Source organism: Cyprinus carpio, chromosome A16 (genome assembly GCF_018340385.1).
Source record: "Cyprinus carpio isolate SPL01 chromosome A16, ASM1834038v1, whole genome shotgun sequence".
Classification (NCBI taxonomy): Eukaryota; Metazoa; Chordata; class Actinopteri; order Cypriniformes; family Cyprinidae; genus Cyprinus; species Cyprinus carpio.
Genome location: NC_056587.1, coordinates 18,936,157 through 18,957,276, shown reverse-complemented (window position 1 = coordinate 18,957,276; position 21,120 = coordinate 18,936,157). Strand labels below are relative to the sequence as shown.

General features: G+C 34.5%; 2 protein-coding genes across 3 annotated transcripts; one reads left to right on the top strand and one right to left on the bottom strand.

Moving 5' to 3' along the window:
- The first annotated feature begins 7,855 nt into the window (after positions 1–7,855).
- On the top strand, positions 7,856–15,378 carry LOC109072366 (B-cell receptor CD22-like). 2 transcript variants are annotated; one of them, XM_042773139.1, is made up of 12 exons: positions 7,856–8,186; positions 8,271–8,320; positions 8,547–8,903; positions 9,728–9,985; positions 10,476–10,745; positions 12,215–12,484; positions 13,071–13,340; positions 13,666–13,747; positions 13,833–13,881; positions 13,978–14,076; positions 14,841–14,942; positions 15,061–15,378. In XM_042773139.1, exons 1-12 carry the CDS (start codon positions 8,020–8,022, stop codon positions 15,124–15,126), a joined length of 2,040 nt encoding a protein of 679 aa, XP_042629073.1. In that variant the 5' UTR covers positions 7,856–8,019; the 3' UTR covers positions 15,127–15,378. The 2 variants fall into 2 exon arrangements, with proteins under 2 accessions (XP_042629073.1, XP_042629072.1); XM_042773138.1 differs by having other exon boundaries at positions 7,857–8,186; positions 14,841–14,965.
- Positions 15,379–16,073: 695 nt separating this feature from the next.
- On the bottom strand, positions 16,074–18,840 carry LOC109072365 (sialic acid-binding Ig-like lectin 14). The gene is made up of 4 exons (XM_042773137.1): positions 18,668–18,840; positions 18,120–18,515; positions 16,745–16,844; positions 16,074–16,659 (listed from the first exon to the last, which is right to left on the bottom strand). Exons 1-4 carry the CDS (start codon positions 18,720–18,722, stop codon positions 16,635–16,637), a joined length of 576 nt encoding a protein of 191 aa, XP_042629071.1. The 5' UTR covers positions 18,723–18,840; the 3' UTR covers positions 16,074–16,634.
- Positions 18,841–21,120: the final 2,280 nt, after the last annotated feature.

Sequence of the window (21,120 nt, the reverse complement as noted above, 5' to 3'; positions counted from 1 at the left end):
AAGGATTGTTAAAAATAATTTTGTAGATACTGCACTCACAATAAGCAGAAATAGAAACATTTATACTGACAAAAATGTCTGATTTTTTTTATTTATTTTTTATTAATTTCCATGACACTTCAAGGATTTTATGATTTTATGTATTTATCATTCTACTGTTGCTGGACATAGTAATAAGAACATATTGCTAAAATAGACTGACTAAAAGGTACCACAGTAATACAGTTTTCTGTACATAAACCATGGCCTGTTTAGGTTGGCATCAGAGAGAGAAAGCATTGTGCGTGTCTGTATGTGTGTTTGCAATCAAATGAAATGATCGCTCTCTGATTGCTTAAGCACTTTTATCCCTCCTACACCAATGAGAACACCTAAGTGCTGATTATGAGCAGCTGTGTTGGGGTAGAAGCCTATGATGGGGTTCTCAGTGTTAGCCAGTACACAATTGTGGCTAGCTAGTTTATTAGTGTCCTGCTCATTTTTCTTCTCTGCAGCCATAAAATATAAATAAATTATTTATTTATTTACAGTAATAAATTGCATAATTATTACACTGTTAAAAGATTGTTTTTTGAGGTTGTGAAGATTATTCTAATCTATTTGTAAAGAAGTTGTAAGATTATTGGGATATATTTTACAAGAAATTTTTTTCTAGTGTTTTTTAAATAAAATATATTATTTAAGAATATGAAAAACATGTGCGTATATATTATAATTTCAGAAAATATTTTGTTTTATTTATAAAGAAATTGCAAAGAAACAACACATTGAATTAAATGTGAGATTTTTAAGTAGAAAAGCTGAAATAGTATTTTCTTGTAAAATACACTCCAATAATCCACATAGACACACACACATATTCAGCTTAGCCATGACAGGAAAACTTCTGATTATATTTTATTGTATTTTTGATCAATAAGAAAATTAAAAAACTTTTGAATGGTAATGTATACTATACATATTACTATTATTATTATTTACACTAATCTCCCATTTTCTTTGTTTTAATGTACTGAAGCTACAGTATATTCATTTATTTAGGCCTCTTTTTGAGCTCACTAGTGGATGCTTTAGTCACCCTGAGTTATTCAGCATATTTTGCAGTAGCACATGAAGTGCTATCATTTTCCTTGATGTAATACAACATAAGCCCTTCAGGATTAAAAACATCTTTACTACTGTATACACATCCCAGCCTAATTCCCATAAAGCACTTCTGGCTTCTTAAGGTTCAAGCTAATGTGTGGAGTTCTGGTGCCACTAAAGACACCTAACTGCAACACTGTCTCAAGTTTGAGGTTTGGCTACCCGTTAGTTTAAACACCAGAAGTGGTGAAGTCTAAGGGAAGTCGTGGCCTAGTGGTTAGAGAGTTTAACTCCTAACCCTAAGGTTGTGGGTTGGAGTCTTGGGCCGGCAATACCATGACTGAGGTGCACCTTGAGCAAGGCACCGAACCCCCAACTGCTCCCCGGGTGCCTCAGCATAAATGGCTGCCCACTGCTGCAGGTGTGTGTTCACGGTGTGTGTGTGTTCTATGCTGTTTATTTGCACTTTGGATGGGTTAAATGCAGAGCACGAATTCTGAGTATGGGTCACCATACTTGGCTGTATGTCACGTCACATAAGTTTAAAAATGGATTCAAAATAGACATTTTTTTGCCTTATAGTTTAATACTGCAGAAATTACACTCTTCACCTTCTTTAACACCTTTAAAAAATAAAATAAAATTTGATCATAGCACAAGCAAATATTTATATATATATATATATATATTATATATATATATATATATATATATATATATATATATATATATATATATATATATATATATATATATATATATATATACATATATATATATATATATATATATGTATATATATATATATAGCGACTGTGTGTGTGTGTGTGTGTGTGTGTGTGTGTGTGTGTGTGTGTGTGTGTGTGTGTGTGTGTGTGTGTGTGTACATAATAAATAATTGCATTCAATAAAAATATATCACAGGGAAATAAATTACATTATATAAAATGATATTGCATTACCATTAGAAAGACAAACGACAAAATAACAAAATAAAATTTAATTAAACTACAATATAAAAATAATGCCAATAATAATTAGTATTTTTATTATTGTTGTTTTTGTAATTATTATTATTGTTAATATTCTTATTATTATTTTACAACAATAATAATAAAGAAATGTTACAGATAAATAAATTACATTATATGAAAATTGATTACATTACCATAAGAAAGACAAACCACAGAGAATAAAATAAATAAACAACAACAATAATAATAATTATTGTCTAAATGTAGGCTGGTTATGGTATCCAAACTGATAATAATAATTAAAAAAAATTTAAATACTGGCTTATTTCTTTATTACTTTTATCTGAAAGTCTGATAATACTGTGATTTACAAGACTAAGCACAAGACAAAATGGACCTAAAGAGCAGCACAGTGAGAGGTGTTATCACTATGGTTACTGTGTCAGAGGGATTACTCTAACAGTCACTATGGCAACTGCATCCCATAAATGTTTTGTCTTTAGAAATTGCACATGAAAAGGTTAGGTGAGAAGCATTTCAAGCAGCATTTCCAACATCAGGCTCACTTTAAATCAAGCATATGAAAATTAAAAACATGCATAGATCATATTAATCTTGTTCTCTTTAACACACATGATTCATACTTACAGTCACAAACTATAGCATTAAAGAGATAGTCCACCCAAAAATAAAAATGTACTCACCCTCATGTCATTCCAAACCTATGACTTTCCTTCTTCCACAGAACATAAAAGATGATATTTTGAAGAATGTTGTTAACCAAACATTTTTGGTTCCCATTGACTTCCTTTTGTAAGGACAAAAATACAATGGAATTCAATGGGAACCACAGCTGTTTGGTTAGAAGCATTCTTCAAAACATCTTCTTTTATGTTCTGTGGAAGAAAGTCTTACATGTTTGGAACAACATGAGGGTACGTATTTGAATTTTTGGGTGGACTATCCCTGTGTTTAGACTCACTTAATGAAAAAAAAATTAAATAAAATTTAACCATCACTAATTTGTTACATGTATTGGAGTCATACCTATGGTCTGAAAGTGCTCGAAAGGATATAATTCTGTCCATTACTTATGCCAGAACTGGGGTATGAAAACAGTCCCTGTGATTTAGGAGGGGGGAATGAGGCGTGCTCCTGGAACAAAGAAAAAGAGTGTGCTGTATATTAACAAGATCCTCCAATAAATGTTTGTTTGTGTTCCATTAATAGCATTTTAAGCAGTTAACTGCTCTAAAACAGCACATTTGGTGTGGCCACAAGACCTGGTTGCATCTCCAAAATGTGTGTGTGCAAACAGAAAAAAACTTGTTTGGTATCTGACTTGAGCCACTTTTAAATGTGATTCTAAATCTCAATACATTTTTTACAAAGATTTATAATTAAACCTTGCAATGTAAATGCAAACTCAGTGTTTTTATACTTCTGCAAAACTGGCAAAATGTGCAGACTACAGAACAGGATATGCTGAGTAAGCTTCTCTAGAATCAGCCAGAAAATTACTGATAATGAAAGAAGAACAGAAGAGGGTTTAAGCAAATGTAAATATTTCATTTTTTAAATTAAGATAATTTATGTTATGTAAAGAGTGAGACCTGTACCTCATATAAAGGCCCTACTGTTCTACCAACAGCTCTTTGACTGTCATTAACTAAAGTCTTCCCATCAATCCCTCACTCTCTCTATCCATGAAAAGATACTGCCGCCAGTCCTGCACAGGCTCATGATGTGGGTGTGGGAGCTTGTACAAGTAAAACCTGGTAAGGAGAGACAGAAATAAGGGAAATTTTACCCTTCACAGAGATGAATACATTTTACATAGACTATTTTTAGTTATTAACCCACACTGTAAAAAAAAAGATTTCATTCTTCTTGTAAATAAGACAATAGAAATATGTCTTACAAGAAAATACACCATTTCAGTTTTTCTACTTTAAACTTTCATGTTAATTAAATTCAGTGTTACTTGTGGTTTCAGTGTAGTTATTTGTTAACTTTACTAGCAATTCCTGAGTGAAAATTTTCAAAGTGAATCCTAAACCAAATATAACAATAAAATATAACTCTATATACTGTAAATTGACACAGAAAATATTTAACCTATAATAAATTATATTACATTTGTTCCATAAAAAATATTATATTATTAATATTAATACAAAGTACTATTAGGCTACATTAAAGGGATACTCCACACCAAAATGAAAATTTTGTCATTAATCACTTACCCTCATGTCGTTTCAAACCCGTAAAAGCTCCATTCGTCTTCAGAACACAATTTAAGATATTTTGGATGAAAACCTGGAGGCTTGAGACTGTCCCATAGACTGGCAAGTAAATAACAGTGTCAAGGTCCAGAAAAGGTATGAAAGTCATCGTCAGAATACTCCATCTGCCATCAGACGTGCAATCTGGGTTATATGAAGTGACCGGAACAATTTTTATAAGCGAAGAAAACAAAAATAACAACTTTATTTAATAATTCCTTTGTCAACGGTCTCCTCTGTGTCTCTCCATATCACCGTATGCTGTGTATGCTCTTATGTCATCCTTGCCACAAGGATATGCTGGTTTATTTCAAATCAAAGCTAAATATATTGGTTTTCATCCAAATATCTTAAATTGTGTTCCAAAGACTAATGGAGCTTTTACAAGTGATTAATGACAAAATTTTCATTTTGGGGTGGAGTATCCCTTTAAGTAGCCATTTCTGTTTACTTAAATTGTTCTGCTGTGAATAAACAAGTTAATTACGTTAATCAGTATAAGGTCATGAAACTGCATATACAAAACTTAGAAAATAACTAAAAAAAAAAAAAAAAAAAAGTAATTTCAAGTAGTTTTAGCTGAAGTACACTATACCATTCAAAAGTCTGGGGTCATCTTTTTTTTATGAATTATGGTCACCAATACTGTATTCATTTAATCAGTGATATTTTGAAATATTATTACAATTTAAATGTTGTTTTTCTATTTGAATCTATTTTAAAAATGTAATTTATTCCTGTGATGCTATGCTGCATTTTCAGCATCAATGCTCCAGTCTTCAGTGTCACATGATCCTTCAGCAATCATTCTAATAAGAAACATTTTTATTATTATCAATGTTGAAAACAATTGTGCATCTTAATAATTTGTGGAATCCTGTTTTTCTTTGATGAATAGAATTAGAATTTATTTGAAATACATTTCTTTCAAATATTATAAATGTCTTTACTGTCACTTGTACCTTTAACTGTCACATCTTACTGACCCCAAACATATGAACAGTATAGTGTACACTGGAAACTGCTTGACATGCCATGTCAACTACCCATCATAATCACAGAAAAAATAAATAGCACTAGGAATATATAGCACTTGGAATATGGACTTGGACAAACTATGGAATATGGTATTTAAAAAAATACAGAAAACATACAGTGTACAAAGATGAACTGTGCCTCTACAACTGTGATTCAAGATGCTGCAAGTTTTGTGGTTTTAGGTCTATATATATAGACTATATATATAGACTATATATACAAAATTATACACAAACCAGTCCAACCAGTAGATGGAGGAAGAAGCTCCTCCTGACGCTACTTGAGTTTTAATGCACGTGTTATATTGCTTAAGGTCTAATAACAAACTGCATGACTGAGCTACAAATGAAATAGTTAATAAATTATTATCGGTATACAAGTTTGGCATAATCTTAACCTTAACTCAATGGTAGACAGGCCTGCTACTGGTAGTGAAAAAGTGGATCTTGTCAGTCCATCAGAGAGCGAAAGTTAATTCTCATGTCGTCAACTGTAGAAGGTCCATTAGTTTCACATGCAGACATAGAAATAGTGGATAGAATGGCATTTAGAGGATTGGTGGCCATTTGTTTTTATTTTGGGTCGGTAATAATTGTTTTCTTCTTTGAACCTTCTACTGTCCATTTTGAATTCAATGCTATTACATTTTCTCAGTGTCATTATTCATGTATTTAAGGAGTTCGAAGGAGACGGTGCCAACTTGCCACGAGTTACTTTTCTCAGCGCCAATCAGGTTATATCTCAGCGCCAAGTCGATTATGGTGAGTTAATCAGGTTTTTTTTTTTTTTTTTTTTAAATCATACCCTGCGTCCCAATGTGTGTACTATCCACCCTATCTGCCCTAAATAGTATTGAACATTACTAATATCACATAGAATGTAGGATGGATAGTATGCACATTGGGACGCAGGCATAGCTACTATTTTAGCGATTACTGGTGCGGGTTACCATTTGCATGGCAGATGACAATCCTTGGAATTTATGTATTTAAACTATGCAAATGTTTTACTGTACACTGTACGCCAGTGCGCCTCCTGAAGGAAGCTTTTTTTTTTTTTAATTTACCGACATACAGAAAAGTGCAGCACAGGTGAAATAACCGCATCTTACACCAGAAGCGATTTCGTTTATGAATATTAATTCAGATAGACTACTTAACTTCTGGTCACAAACAAAGCAGAGTCCTTCTGGAAGTGAGATTGATCCAATTAATATTCATAAACACGCGAAATCCACACGCAAAACAACATGAAACGTCTATCAGAACAATTATTATAAGAAGAATTATTGTCCTTTTAGAAGGTTTTATTTTGTAACTTTAAGAAATGCTTCAAAATCACTCGTAATAAAATAAAATCGAGTCTGTGCTTCTGTCTGAAACTACGGCATATTCAACCTCATGTCATAAATGTATTAATGCTGATGGCAGTTTGAAGCCAAGCTTGATCTGCTTATTAAGCAGCTCATTCAGCAAAGTAAGAATTTCTTTATTAATGTACTTTTGAACTTCCCTTCTGGGATTAGTTTTTGTCCTCTGAAAAGTATATTGTGGAATACTTTAGGAACGTATGTTTCGTCTCTTTCCATCTATTATGACGAATCACGTTGCTTTTAGACTGCATTTTCTACTATTAAGATAATGTAAACATATATGCCTAAATTTAAATAATCGTGCGTATTATTTGATGTAAGCAGAAAAAAGGTATATCAGTGTCCCATTTTACCACAAGAGGTCGCTGAGGTGTTTAAAAAAAAAAAAAATAATCTTATGACTTGATACCACCCCGAGGCTGTAATCGTAGTTACATGGATGTATTCACAACCATGAGCACACAAATTTAATTCATTTTCATATAGGAGGGTTGTGCTTGTGGTAATTATGCCTTCACAACAAATACTACAGTACAACTATTGTTCCTGTAATAAAGCAATAGATTATTTCTATAAAAGGTAGGTTTTCATTTTATACATTTTTTATAAAAATTTCACAGTTAAACATGTTTCTGTAGTAAAATCGTAGTAGATTTCAATAAAATACAGTACAGTATTTTTTACAGTAGTAAAAGGGAGTTTTACTTGTGGTTTCAGCTATTTAATTACCACAGTTAAACTCTTGTTTCTGTAGTAAAACCATAGTTAATTTTAGTTCAGTATCGTGGTTACTGGTTTTAGTGTGAATACATTAGTTACACTATGATTGCTGTGGTACATTTTCATAAAAATCTGTGGTGTATTTTTTTTTTTTATTATTCTCTTGACACCTCCAAAACAGATTCTTCGAAGTCACCCTAATAATTAATTCATTTTAAGCACAAAAACGATATGTTCCCTGTCATAAAATTGTAAACAACTTTCTGAAAAAATGGCAGGGCTAAGAAAACATTTCTATCCTTTAAAATAAGAAAAGATTGATTTTTGTAATTAAGGAAGGCGTGAATGTGTGAAACAAAGTGAATGTGTTTTAAAAGACATGTTTCCTGTTGCCTCATTTCCCCTTAACATGTTTTGTGTGTGTGTGAACAGGAGGGATGTGGATGTCAGCAACTTGTGGTTATTGCCCTGTGCACCTCGCTGAAGGTGGCGTAGAGTTTCGCTGGAGACAGAGACCGAGTTTAGAGGCTCAGAGAGACGGGAGATGAGACAGTGGGATGGCCAGCGTGTCACCACCCTTCAACTTCTGCTTTCTCTGGCTCAGCATCCCACACTGTGTGTCTGGTGCCATTCAGCTCCCTCTTTAACACATGTGCATGTCCATGTATCCACAGACGGCTGGCAGCGCTTGCTGAAGAACATCAGAACCAGGTAGTGTTACATCAAAACCAGGTAATAATTTCTTGAGTATTCTTGAATTTACTTACAGTTTTTCTTGTTTTTACACACAAACAGGGCTGAGATGTGGGGGTGCATAATTGTGACCTCTGTGCTTCTTCTGTCAGGTAATTTTGGACAGGTATCTTGTGTTTTAATACAGATAAATGGATGCATATTGCAGCTACTCTGAATCTATTCTGTGCTCTTATGTTACCTGAGTGCCCTTGGTGCACAGGTTATTTATATTGTATCGATCTGTGCTTTTTCCTGTTTTTTTCCCCCTGGCGTCAACAGTGCACACTTTACTAAGGTCAATACCCGGCCTCTGATTACTCTTCTGTTGCTTTATAGGAGTTGGGGCAAGTAAATGGGTAGTGTATTTCTCCAGGACGGACATCTGCGCTTGGGCCGGGACCACTGTAACACTGCCGTGCCGCTATGATTACCCCTCGCCCTTCAGCTCCACGCGGGTCACATGGTTTCACATCTCTGCAGAAGGCAGACGGGAAATCGCCTACCATACTGATGGGAATCTGTTGAGCCCCTCATACAGGGACAGGATCAAATACATGGGGGGCCTCAAAAGATGCAGTTTGCAGATCACAAACATGAAGCTGAGCGATGCAGGAACATACCATTTCAGATTCGAGACTGACAACCAGCAGGGACGATGGACCTCTCCTGATGCCATCACACTGTCCGTCACAGGTGAGGCCACATTTTAAAGGTTATTTTTTATGTTAGATAATATAAAAAACAGTTTTATATTTAGATGCAACTATGCACTACTATTCAAAAGTTTGGGGTCAGTACAGTTTACAATACTTTTATTCATTAAATTGATCAAAAGTGACAGATTTGTAATGTTACACAAAAAAATCTATGTTCAAATAAATGTGAAAAATCTACAAAAATATTATAGGTGTCACAATGTTGATAAAAAGAAATGCTTGAGAAGCAAATCAGAATATTAGAATGATTTCTGAAATGTCATGTGACACTGAAGACTGGAGTAATGATGCTGAAATTTCAGCCTTGCGTCACAGAAATAAATTACATCTGAAAATATATTCAAATATAAAATAGCTATTTGAAATTGTAATAAAATTTCACAATATTAGTTTTATTATTTATTTATTTATTTTTTTTTTCAGATTTTTTTTCTTCCAAATAAGCATAAGAGGTCTCTTTTAAAAACATAAAATAATTTAAAAAAAAAAAATTACTGACCCCAAACTTTTCAGTGGATTGGTAGCTTAATAAAGCCATTGTTTTTTGGGGGGCAGGGCTACTTGATTATTAGACCAACGCACTAGTAACCACAAAGCAACAGCCTGGCAACATCTTCTAATTGTAGCAAAAGTTTTGCACACATTTTCCATTAAAAATCTAGTAATTACGGAGAAATTTAAAACTATTTTTTTTCTTTTGTTGTTTATTTGCATATAATTGTGGAGAAAACCAACTATCCTGTTCCTAAAATAATTTAGCAAGTATGGACCTTATGTAGTGAAATGTTGCCCTGGTTCCAGAGCTTCAGGTTCATATACATCCACCGAGAATAGGCAACATGTTTGCTGCTGGCGAGACGGTCTTCCTGAGCTGTGTGGCACGAGGCTGTGCCGCCCCTGGCAGGAACTTTGCCCTTTATCGGAATGGGATCAATTTGGGTCAGTCCAACAAGCTGTCAGCCATCTATAACTTTGACAGTCAGCATGCAGGTACCTACACCTGCCGTCCAATACCACCTCAAAACGTTCAGTCACCGGGAGTCACCCTGGCTCTTGGATGTGAGTATTGTCTTTGGATATAGACAATAGTTCTGTATGTGTAATTTAATATATATATATATATATATATATGAACACAGAAGTAATGGCAAAATTCAGCTTTGTCACAGAAGGAATAAGTTGCATTTTAAAATATATTGAAATAAAAAAAATATATATATTTGATCAAATAAGTGCAGCCTTGGTGAGCATAAGAAAAAAGAAATAAACATCCAACAAAACATTGAATAGGACATATACTTTATAAACTGTAAACATGTATAAAATGTGCTGCATGTGGTAACATCTAAATTAGCTGATTTTATACATGTATTATTTAATATCAAGTAAAAAAGCTATTCAAGCAATCAACTTTGCATTAAATATTGTGTATTAAATACATAAAACTGTAAATACAGTGATTTAAGCCGGGTGTTCAACTGAATTCTACTGTCAGCCGCCCTCTCCCATTAGAAATTGCATTTCACCTCTCGCTTTCTATGTGTCTCAGATGCTCCTCGCTACACCACGGTACAGATTACCCCTCGAGAAGCAGTCAGAGAGGGCGATTCGGTGACTTTGACCTGCAGTAGTGATGGAGCTCCGCCAGCAGAAAGTTTTGCCTGGTTTAAAGAAGGAGTGAGCGGCAGTGTGCCAGACAGCTTTAGACCTGAGCTGAGATTGTGGAGTTTGAACTACAGGGACCATGGAGAGTACTTCTGTGTGGCCCGCAACCCGCTCGGCACAGACCGGTCCAGACCGATTTTACTGAATGTTACCTGTAGGTTGCCTCTATTTTTATGTAGCCAGAAAAAAAAAACTATTTAAGCATTGCATACACTTTTAAAAATAAAGGTTCCGGGGTTGGGGGGGGGGGGGGGGGGGGTGCAATAGAAAAAACATTTTGGGTTACCCAAAGGACCTTTCAGTGAACTGTTATTAAAAGAACCATTTCTTAGTTTAAAGAATATAATATTCTAAAGAACCTTTCAGCATGCATCTCTAAATATTGAAACTTTTAACTGCAGGATGTGCAGTTTATCAGTGAATAGGTCAAAATGACAGCCTGTTTTGGAAATGCCACCAGACATTTGAACTTTTCATTTCCCTAATCAGACTTATTTTTCCACTGGTGCTGATCTGATGTCTTTGTGAGTGCAGATTTATTTCAGTTACTGGTACTTGTGTAATAACTTTAATTCTGGCAGGACATTATGTCACAGCGTCTGCCACCCTCCAATAGATCAAAGTTCAAATCAAGTGTACAGATATAGGGCAAATCGGGAAACCACATGATGCTCAGCCATGAAAGGAGTATTTACTTCATGTTTTCACTTGTTATGTCAAACATCACTACTAGCATTGGTAATACTTAGAGTTAGGGGTGTGTTTCAATTATTCAGTATTAAACTTTGATACGTGACTCATCCCACATTGTTTATGCCATGGGCATGACTGAGACCTCACATTGTGCAGTTTATGTAGGACACGTATGCTGCTTCTTTTCAAAATTTTGAAATTTCAACTTGTAAATGATAAAACAATGGCATTTGTTGAAAAAGGGAACCATACCATATCTAAGTGGGTTACCTTTGAGTGAACCACCTAAAATAGGAACAACATAGCAACATGTTAAGAACTTCCCAGAACAAAAAAATGAGAAAATGTCAGACTTGAGAATTGTGAGATAAAAAGTCACTATTATTATTATTATTTTTTTATTCAGTGTGGAAATAGGCTTCAATATTAAATTGATCAAAAGTGAAAGTAAAGATCTTTGTAATGTTATGAAACATTTGTTTTTTAAATAAATGCTGTTCTATTATATTCATCAAAGAATTCTGAGAAAATGTATCATGGTTTCCACAAAATATTAAGCAGCACAACTGTTGTCAACATTGATAATAATACATTTTTCTTGAGCAGGAAATCAGCATATTAGAATGATTTCTGAAGGATCATGTGACACTGAAGACTGCAGTAACGATGCTGAATATTCAGCTTTGCATCACAGGAATAAATTACTTTTTAAAATATATTCAAATAGAAAAAACTGTAATAATATTTCAAAGTGTTACTGTTTTTAATGCATTTTTGATCAAGCAGCCTTTTTTCAAAAACAATCAGATCTTACCAAAACCCTTACCCAAACATTTGAACAGTATGTTTATTGCTCAGTACGTGAGCAATGACAGTGGGACTTATTCTATGCTTTGATGTATTGTAAAATATATTTACATGTGTTTCCAGACTCCCCAAAAAACACAAGAATCCTCATCAGTCCTAAAGGAGACATCATGGAAGGGTTTGCTGTCAATCTGACCTGCAGAAGCAACGCCAACCCTCCCATAGAGAAATACGCCTGGTACAAAGTGAACGGCGGTCAGCCCTGGACCAAAGGCAATGCGCAAAATCTCACCTTTTCTAGCGTGCGTTCCCATCATGCCGGACAGTACTACTGTACTGCCTGGAACGGGTTCAGCATGGGAACATCGCCCACTATTTCCCTTTCAGTGCTTTGTAAGTTTATACTTATTGTAAATGTACATCAGAAATGATATTATTAAGTTTGTCCACCTTATTTTTAATCTAAGAGCACTTGTGGCCATTTGATTGTGCGAGGCTTCTGGTGTCATCGATTTCCCGTTATTTTTAGAGATATAAAAAGTCAGAATTGTAAGATATGAACTTGGAATTGTGAGAAAAAAGTTAGAATTCTTGAGTTTATTTTCTCAGAATTGTGAATTTAGATATTGCAATTCTATGGAAGCCTATTGTGCTATTAAAAAACAAAACAAAATTGCAACTTTTTTGTCAAAATTCAGACTTTTTTTTAAGAATTCAGAGAAAAAAAAAACAGAATTGCAAGATTTAGATTCAAAATTCAGAGAAAAAAATCATTATTGCGAGATATAAACTCAGAATTGTGAGATGTAAACTGTAAAAAAAAAAAAAAAAAAACCAGAATTGCAACAATAAACTTGAATTGCAAGTTTATTGCAAGTTATCCTTCCATTATATACTAAATGGTTTGTGGTGCAAATAGTAAGCAAATAACCATTTACTGCACTTTTTTTACTCCACTCCATCATTCTCTCACTCTCAGATGCCCCCAAAAACACCTCTGTGTTGGCACGGCCTTCCACTGTGATCGAAGCGGGCAGCTCGTTGACGCTGACCTGCATCAGTCAGGCCAATCCGGCGGTGGAGAACTACACCTGGCACCGGATCAATGCGGCTGACGCCTGGGAAACTCGATCGGGTCCCAGCTACACCATTGCTGAGATCAGCCCTGGAGCCAGCGGCCAGTACTACTGCGAGGCCCGCAACCGCATCGGAGCACACAGCTCCCCGGTTCTGACGGTGAAAGTTCGAGGTCAGTGCATTACACAGTTCACCAACATGTTTATTGTTTGTTTATTTGAGCATCAAACATCTGCCGCTTTTAAATATGATATTGTATTGTTTCTTCAACAGTGGTGTTATTGCTGTTTAAAAATAATTACATTTAATATACATACACATTTCATGTATCATATAAATATAATATGCACACACTACCACTAAGTATTAAGTATAAGTGGCGTTAGTGAATATGGACATAAATATAATTACTTCCTGGTGCCGCTTACTGTTCATCAGATGAAAGATTTGCATGAACTGTATGGCCATGATTGAGATGCTGTGATGTGCATGTTCAGGACGACTGAAGGTGATTGCATTGGCATCTGCAGTGGGTGTTTCTGTCGGACTGATCTCACTGACCGTGGTTGTCATGATCAGGTGATTTTATGTTTGCTGGCTTTAGTAGTAAATATCTGATCTTCTCATCTAATCTTACACACATCATTTCACATCTCTTTTGCAGTAAAAACATGCATCGCGTGGACACTGAAAATCTTGAGGAAGAAAAACAGGTCATTTTTATACATCTTATTCTGTCATTGCTTGATTTGAATCTAACCTAAAATGTTCATATTAATCGAATGCCTTGTTTCTCCTAAAAAAAACAGTGTTCACCAATAGTTGACTTGCCAGTGGACAACACTCTGTTTAGGGAATCAACTTCAGAGACGTTTCTCCTCAAGGGCACAAAGATGTCAGACATTCCGGTAATGTTCTTGGTTCAGAGCTTTGTTCACTAATGTCAGTCTCTGTAGAATAAGTAATAATAATGCCCGGTGGTATAAAGACCATTTTTATTATGATAAAGTATCTTACTACAAACTGAAAAATATATCTTGTTTCCAGTGCACATACTTTATAGTCTGTTATAAATACGTGAATTGTGTCCCAATTCATTATTAGCTAAATTTCCTATCTCAAAATTTTTAGGTTTATACTTTTAAAAAACTCAGCACCTTTGCTCAACAAAAAAGTCTCAGCCTCATCTTCTTCCATTGCACAATTTATTATTAACAGCATTAGCCCAAAAACAATCATGTGTTTCAAAAGTTTGAAGATCTATACCAGAAATAGTATTGCATGACAGGCACTATATGCTATGTTGTATAGTGTTCTTTGGTGCACTGATTGTAGTCTTGATATTAAATGGGATATTGAAAACCCAAATATGCATAAATATGCTAATACGGGACAGTATGTCAGCTGTTGTGGGCGGGGCCTAAGCACTATGATATCATACTGCTCAGAAAATCAAAATGGCTTGATAATTGAGACTGTGTTGTTTTTTTGGGAATTAAAAAAGGAGTGAATGGTTTATCATTGTAGGGTGGTTGTGTCCACACACTGCTAAGACACATTTATAAGCAAGCACAATGTACATTACAAGTGAATTTTTGCATCAGATGTCCCCTTTAAGGAATTGAGTCATACTCTCCAAACTCATGAGGGTTTTATTTTGTGTCTGGTTCAGGAGGAGCCGGAGGAGATTTATGAAAGTAGCCACCCTTCCATCGTGCCCCTGAAAGAAGCTGCGCAGAGAGCGGAGGAACAGGGAAAAATCAACTACATTACGGTGCATTATTCTCGCATGCCCAGGTTAAACACAATTACATAGTCCATGTGTGCTGGTTTGCGCCAGTCCTCGGTCATATTAAGGACATAGATGTTGTGTTTGTCATCTTTATTTACAGTTGGGAAAAGGCGAAGGTCACAAAAATACCTCTAGATGGAGAGAAGAAGCTCAAAGATGGTCCTAATGCTGTTTATACTGTTCTTGCCAAGCAACTGAGAGAGGAGATGGAAGAGTCTGGCGTCTGAAGTGGTCAACTAATGGAAGAAATTGTGAAACCACAGGGATTTTTTTAAACTACATGTACTTACTAATGGACCACTTGAAGTAGCCTGAATGTCAGAGACTTGAAAATAGGCCACACCAGTGAAATCTCCACTGGATGTTTTGTTCAATTGTGTCCAGCTGCAGTTTGCTTTAATAAAATCCAGCTGCTCAAAACTAATTTTGGGATCAAGAAGATTTTTTTTTATGTTTTTACAAGATGTCTCTTATGCTCAAGAAACATTTCTTATTGTTGTTTTGATGTTGAAAACAGTTGTGCTGCTTGATATTTTTGTGGAAACTCTGATACATTCTTTTCAGGATTCTTATAAATAGAAAGTTCAAAATAACTTTTGAAGTAGAAATTTGAAATAGACATTTTTGGAACATTATAAATGTTTTTACTGTCACTTTTGAACAATTCAATGTATCCTTGCTGAAAAAAATAATAATTTCAAAAAACACATTTTACTGGCTCCAAAAATTTGAATGGTAGTGTATGCGCTATATGTTTGAGTGTAACACGATTAAAAACCCATAAAAAAAAATAAAAATAAAAAAATAAAAAATCATCCCAATTAAATATTAAATTACTGACATGATAAATTCACGGGAAGATCCAAATAAATAATAATTTCTTACAATGCCAACAAAGTCTGTTTTCATATATTTTCTAGCATTAATACACAATTTATTGCAATTACTGAAATTAAAATCAAAATACTAAGTACTGGTCTGTTTCTATTTAAAAAACTTGATGGTATAAATATATTGTGTGTGTTGTTTGTTAATTAATTGCATTGTTTTAATCTGATAAAATCGCAGACATGACCAAATAAATCTATGCTCTATGCAATTTGCAAGCATCAATTCAAGGGTGAGAAAATAGCAACAGATTGATAGTAATTTTTTAGGGTAAATGAGGTTTTAGAAACAATACCACATGCTTTTTTGATTAAAATGATGTGCTGAAGAGGGTAGAATGAGAGGTGGTTTTCTTTCCTGTTTTCTTTTTTTGCTGGCTTAATAAAAATTGCTTACTACATAACCATTATTTTCTCTTTTTACAGACTGTGAAAAAAAAGAGTTGTTCAGACACTAGTTCAGTGGTTGAAGGCAGTGTTGTCACCCTGACATGCAACACAGCGGCAGTGACATGCAAAAAGTAAAATACAATATGATCTGCAATAGACTACAAAAAGATAAATAAGACTGCAAAAAGTGAAATATGAGAATGAAACATACCGTTTGATGTGCAGAAAATAATATGAATAGATAAATAATACAGACTGTAATGGATGCAAAAATCTATAAAATGAATGTAAAAGTGACACACAAAAACAAAACAAAAAAAGCAGAACTATTGGTTTACATCTCTGTTTTGTTTACAGTCAAAAGTAATTTTTTTCATCCTCCGTGGTAATAGCTGGTTTAAAGTGATATTGACCTCTCTCCCCTGAAAAACAAAGCCATATTCCATTAATTTCTAAGATCAGAAATGATGCCAGACAAGACATTTATTGAGTAAATGCTTTGCTTACCGTGACTTGCGTCTGATGAGTACCACAATGCCTGCTATTATGATAACCATTATAATAACTCCAAGCACAATGCCAGTAGTGAATGAAGATGCACTTATTGCTGTGAAGAATTTGAGACAATCAAATAATACTTTTAAATATGGACATTATGTCTTATATTATTTTACATTTCCTTTAGAAAGACAATAACAAGCTTACAATAATAACAAGCTTACAAACACATTGCCACAATGTTCACATTTTAAAGTGTCAGTAATTTGGCTGACACATTTGTTTATCTGTGCTAAATAATGTCACGTAAACTGGTCACAGTTTTTGATATGAATCTGCCACAGTCAAAGTCATGAAAGCTAGGTTTCTCTGAGGAAGTGCCTCAACTTTGTGGAAACATCTTCTTGTGAAGAACTGACATTTGCTGTGGACTAAAAAAGGAAGTTTTGCTTTTATGAGTTGAATAATAGAACAGACAAAGATATTGGCCAATCCATTAGTTTTGGCCTTTTTTTTTTTCTTGTCGTACATGTTTATGTCAACTGACAATATGCATAATTTTAGATATGATTTGGATTTTTAAACAATCATATTTCATTGTTGTGGGGGTTTTAGTAAACTATAAAATCCTAAACACAAAATAAATATTTTATAATACAGAGGAATAACCTGGTTAATAATTAATGGTAACATTACAATAAGGTTCCTTTAACATTAGTTAACTGCATTAGTTTACATGAACTAACAATAAAAATATATTCTGTTAAATATATTTAACAGACCTATAAATTCATAAAGATATATGATGAAAATTAAAGAGATCTTATAAATTTTGAAAATATTAGAAAATTTTACAATTGTGATTTCCAGGCCAAGAATGGAAATTTTACTAGGCCTAGATGTTTGGGTCTGAAATATTTAATTTTATTTATCCTCTTCCTAAAATGATTTTAAACCATACAGTACTGACAAATGATTGAAAACTTTCATTGAACAAAATAAGCAACTTAAATGCACTTCTCACACTCTGAATAATAATAATAATAATTTTTATAACTCTGAATAATAATAATAATAATAATAATAATAATAATAATAATAATAATAATAATAATATAAATTATTATTATTATTATTATTAAATAGTTTGATGAAGAACCTTTAACATCCATGGAATCTTTCAAATGCACAAAAGGTTCATAATAGTGGAAAAAGTATTCTTTACACTAAGAAAAGAAAATGGTCATTTTAAGGACTATTCACTGAAAAGTTCTTTGAGGAACCCTTTTTTTTTCTGTGCAACATCCTCCTTTTGGAACATTTTATTTTATGTGCAATATAAGATGAAATATTGCATGTCTAGTGCATAAGAGACTGTTCTTACATTTTATCTGATGTGTGACCTGTAGATTCACTCCTCTCTGTCCTGGTAGCTTGGCTTTCAGGTGGTCGGTGATGAACCGGAACACGTACACGCCGCTGTCTTCTGACCTCAGATCAGATATCATCAGAGAGCAGTTTTTGCTTCCTGTCTGCCCCAAGTACTTGACTCGGCCCTGGTATGAGGGCTCAGGGAATATCCCTGCACTGTGGTACACGTATCTGGGAGTAATGCAGCGGCTTTCATTCAGACACCACATCTCTGACAGCACTTTGCGTAGTATTCCCTGGTCAGACTCTTCTGGGTAGTCATAGGTGCACTCCAAAACTACAGAAGAACCAGAAGTAGCATAGACTGGATCCATAGGAACACGCACTGTCCAGTCAGCAGCAAGAGTGCCTGAAATGGAAGCATATGAGTACTTTTAAAGGAATCTAATCAGAAACAGCCGGTTCTACAATGTAAACAGCATTCCTATCTGTGCCTTCTCAAGCAAATTATATACTAAGCAGTAGAAGCGAAACATTGTGTCGTTGTGCAGTAGGTCTTACCCAACAGAATCAAAGGCGTCAGGGTCCATATGGCTGCAAGGAGATTCATCATCATGTTGCAGCCTCAAGTATTTCCTTACTGAGCAGATGTGAAAACATTACCCTTGTCTGGTTTTAGTTCCTCCTCCTCCTTTTTTCGTCACTTATTATGTCATTATTTCCTGCATGTTGCAAGTTACATATTTTTTGTAGTTGTGTGATATATAACTATAACCCCCAAGAAGCCGTGGTTTACAGATTTATAAATTCACTGTAAACCACTGCTTCACGGGGGCTTATTGCTTTTATAAAACGGTTACTCCATATAAGTAGTAAGGTTTCACAGAATAAAACAGAGTTAAATAAAGTGTAATGATATAAATAAAAGCAGTATTCTTTCACCAAACAATGTGGTTCCAACAAAGTGGTTGCCGAGCAACACACAGAAATAAACAAAGGTGTATGTTTGTAGAGTAATTTACAACGCGGCTCAACCAATCAGAATCAAGGACCGGAACTATCAGTTGAATTATTAGAAAAATAATGCACAACCGAGGTGGTGATGCGGCCAGGACGCGAAGTATTCCGCTTATACTATGGTTACCACACTTCAAGACATCGATCAGATAATATATTTAAAGGGATTCATCGGTTTTTGTACTTAAATCGCTATTGTGAGTAGGATTATTTCTTCCGCATCTCATCAAACGCCTCTTTTGCTGGTTCCAAAACATAATTTTAAGGCTGGTAATGGAGGCTTGAGCCGTTGATAGCAATCTAATGCAGTTATTAATGAAGTTATTAGAAAGAGAGCGAGAGAGACAGAGACACACAGAGAAAGAAAGAGAGAGAGAGAGAGAGAGCTTGTGTGTATTAGTGCTGTTATTATCTCGCTGAGTGAGAAATGTCATGTGTATTTACTTTCGGAAAATATATATATTTATGATATAATTCCCATGTTATGTTATTTTATGAAAAACAATCTATTACTAAAAAATACATATTCATAGTCATAAGAACTGAAGAGCACAACAATAATTATAATAATTACTGATATTATTCAATTATGTTTTCAGTTACATGTTTTTTTTCCATGTCTCATGATTTTGTAAAAAAAAACTTGTCACTACATAATTCCCAATGTTATGTTACTTCATGAACAATAAAGTAACATAACAAAACTATCTATAACTAAATATTTTAACATTCATTAAAATAAACATAACTTAATATTTAATGTAAAATGTTTTTTTTTTATTCTAATATTATATTAAATAATCAAAGATCTTATTATTATTATTATTATTATTATTATTATTATTATTATTATTACTGGAAAATAATAAAATGGTCAGAGCATACATGGTCTATGGCACTGGTTCTCAACCGGTGAGGGGGGGGGCGCGAGTAGGCTCTATGGTATTTATGGCCGATCTAAAGAACTAAAGAGCTTAATAATTAATAATATTATATTATGAGTATCATATTATATAAAATCATGTTCCCATTTTGGGATGTTAGTGTTAAAGGCAGAGCTGAAGTCCACAAACAGGTTCCTCACATAAGTCCCTGGTCTGTCCAGATGTTCAGGAAATGATGCAGTCCCATGTTGACTGCATCATACACAGACCTGTTTGCTTGGTAAGCAAACTGCAAGGGTTCCAGTGATGTCCTTCAGGTGGGCCAGCACCAGTCTCTCAAATGACTTCATGACCGCAGATGTTAAAGCCACAGGTCCGTAATCATTTAGTTCTGTCATTTTGGGTTACTTTGGGATGGGGATGATGGTGAAGCAGGAAGGGACTTTGCACAGCTCCAGTGATCTGTTGAAGATCTGTGTGAAGATGGAGGCCAGCTGGTCAGCACAGATTTTTAGACAGGCTGGCAATAAAAACCCATTCAAATCACCGGCCAGTTGTTGATTCTCCACAGTGCTGGGGGATGGCGTCTTGTAGTTTCTACATTTACATTTATGCATTTAGCAGATGCTTTTATCCAAAGCGACTTAGAGTGCATTCAGATTATACATTTTTATTTTATTTTTTTGCCAGTATGTGTGTTCCCTGGGAATTGAACCCACAACCTTTTGCGCTGCTAACACAATACTCTACCACTGAGCCACAGGAACACAGGATCATCACATAAGTAGTTGGTGATGTCTTTCAGTCCTTTCCACACTGATGCAGGGTCATTGGCAGAAAATTGATTTCTCAGCTTTTCGGAGAAGTTTCTCTTAGCCACTCTGATCTGTGTGTTTTTTTGCCTATTTATAAAAGCCTCTGTCCCCACTTCTGTAGGCAACTTCTTTAGCTTGACGGAGCTGAGTTTTTTTTTTTTTTTTGTATTGTAAGCTGATTAAGTCCTGGTAGGGATGCACATATCCTCACAGAAACAGATATATGATGTTACAGAATCTGTGAGCTCGTCCAGATCAGTGGCAGCAGCATAAAAAACACTCCAATCAGTGCAGTCAA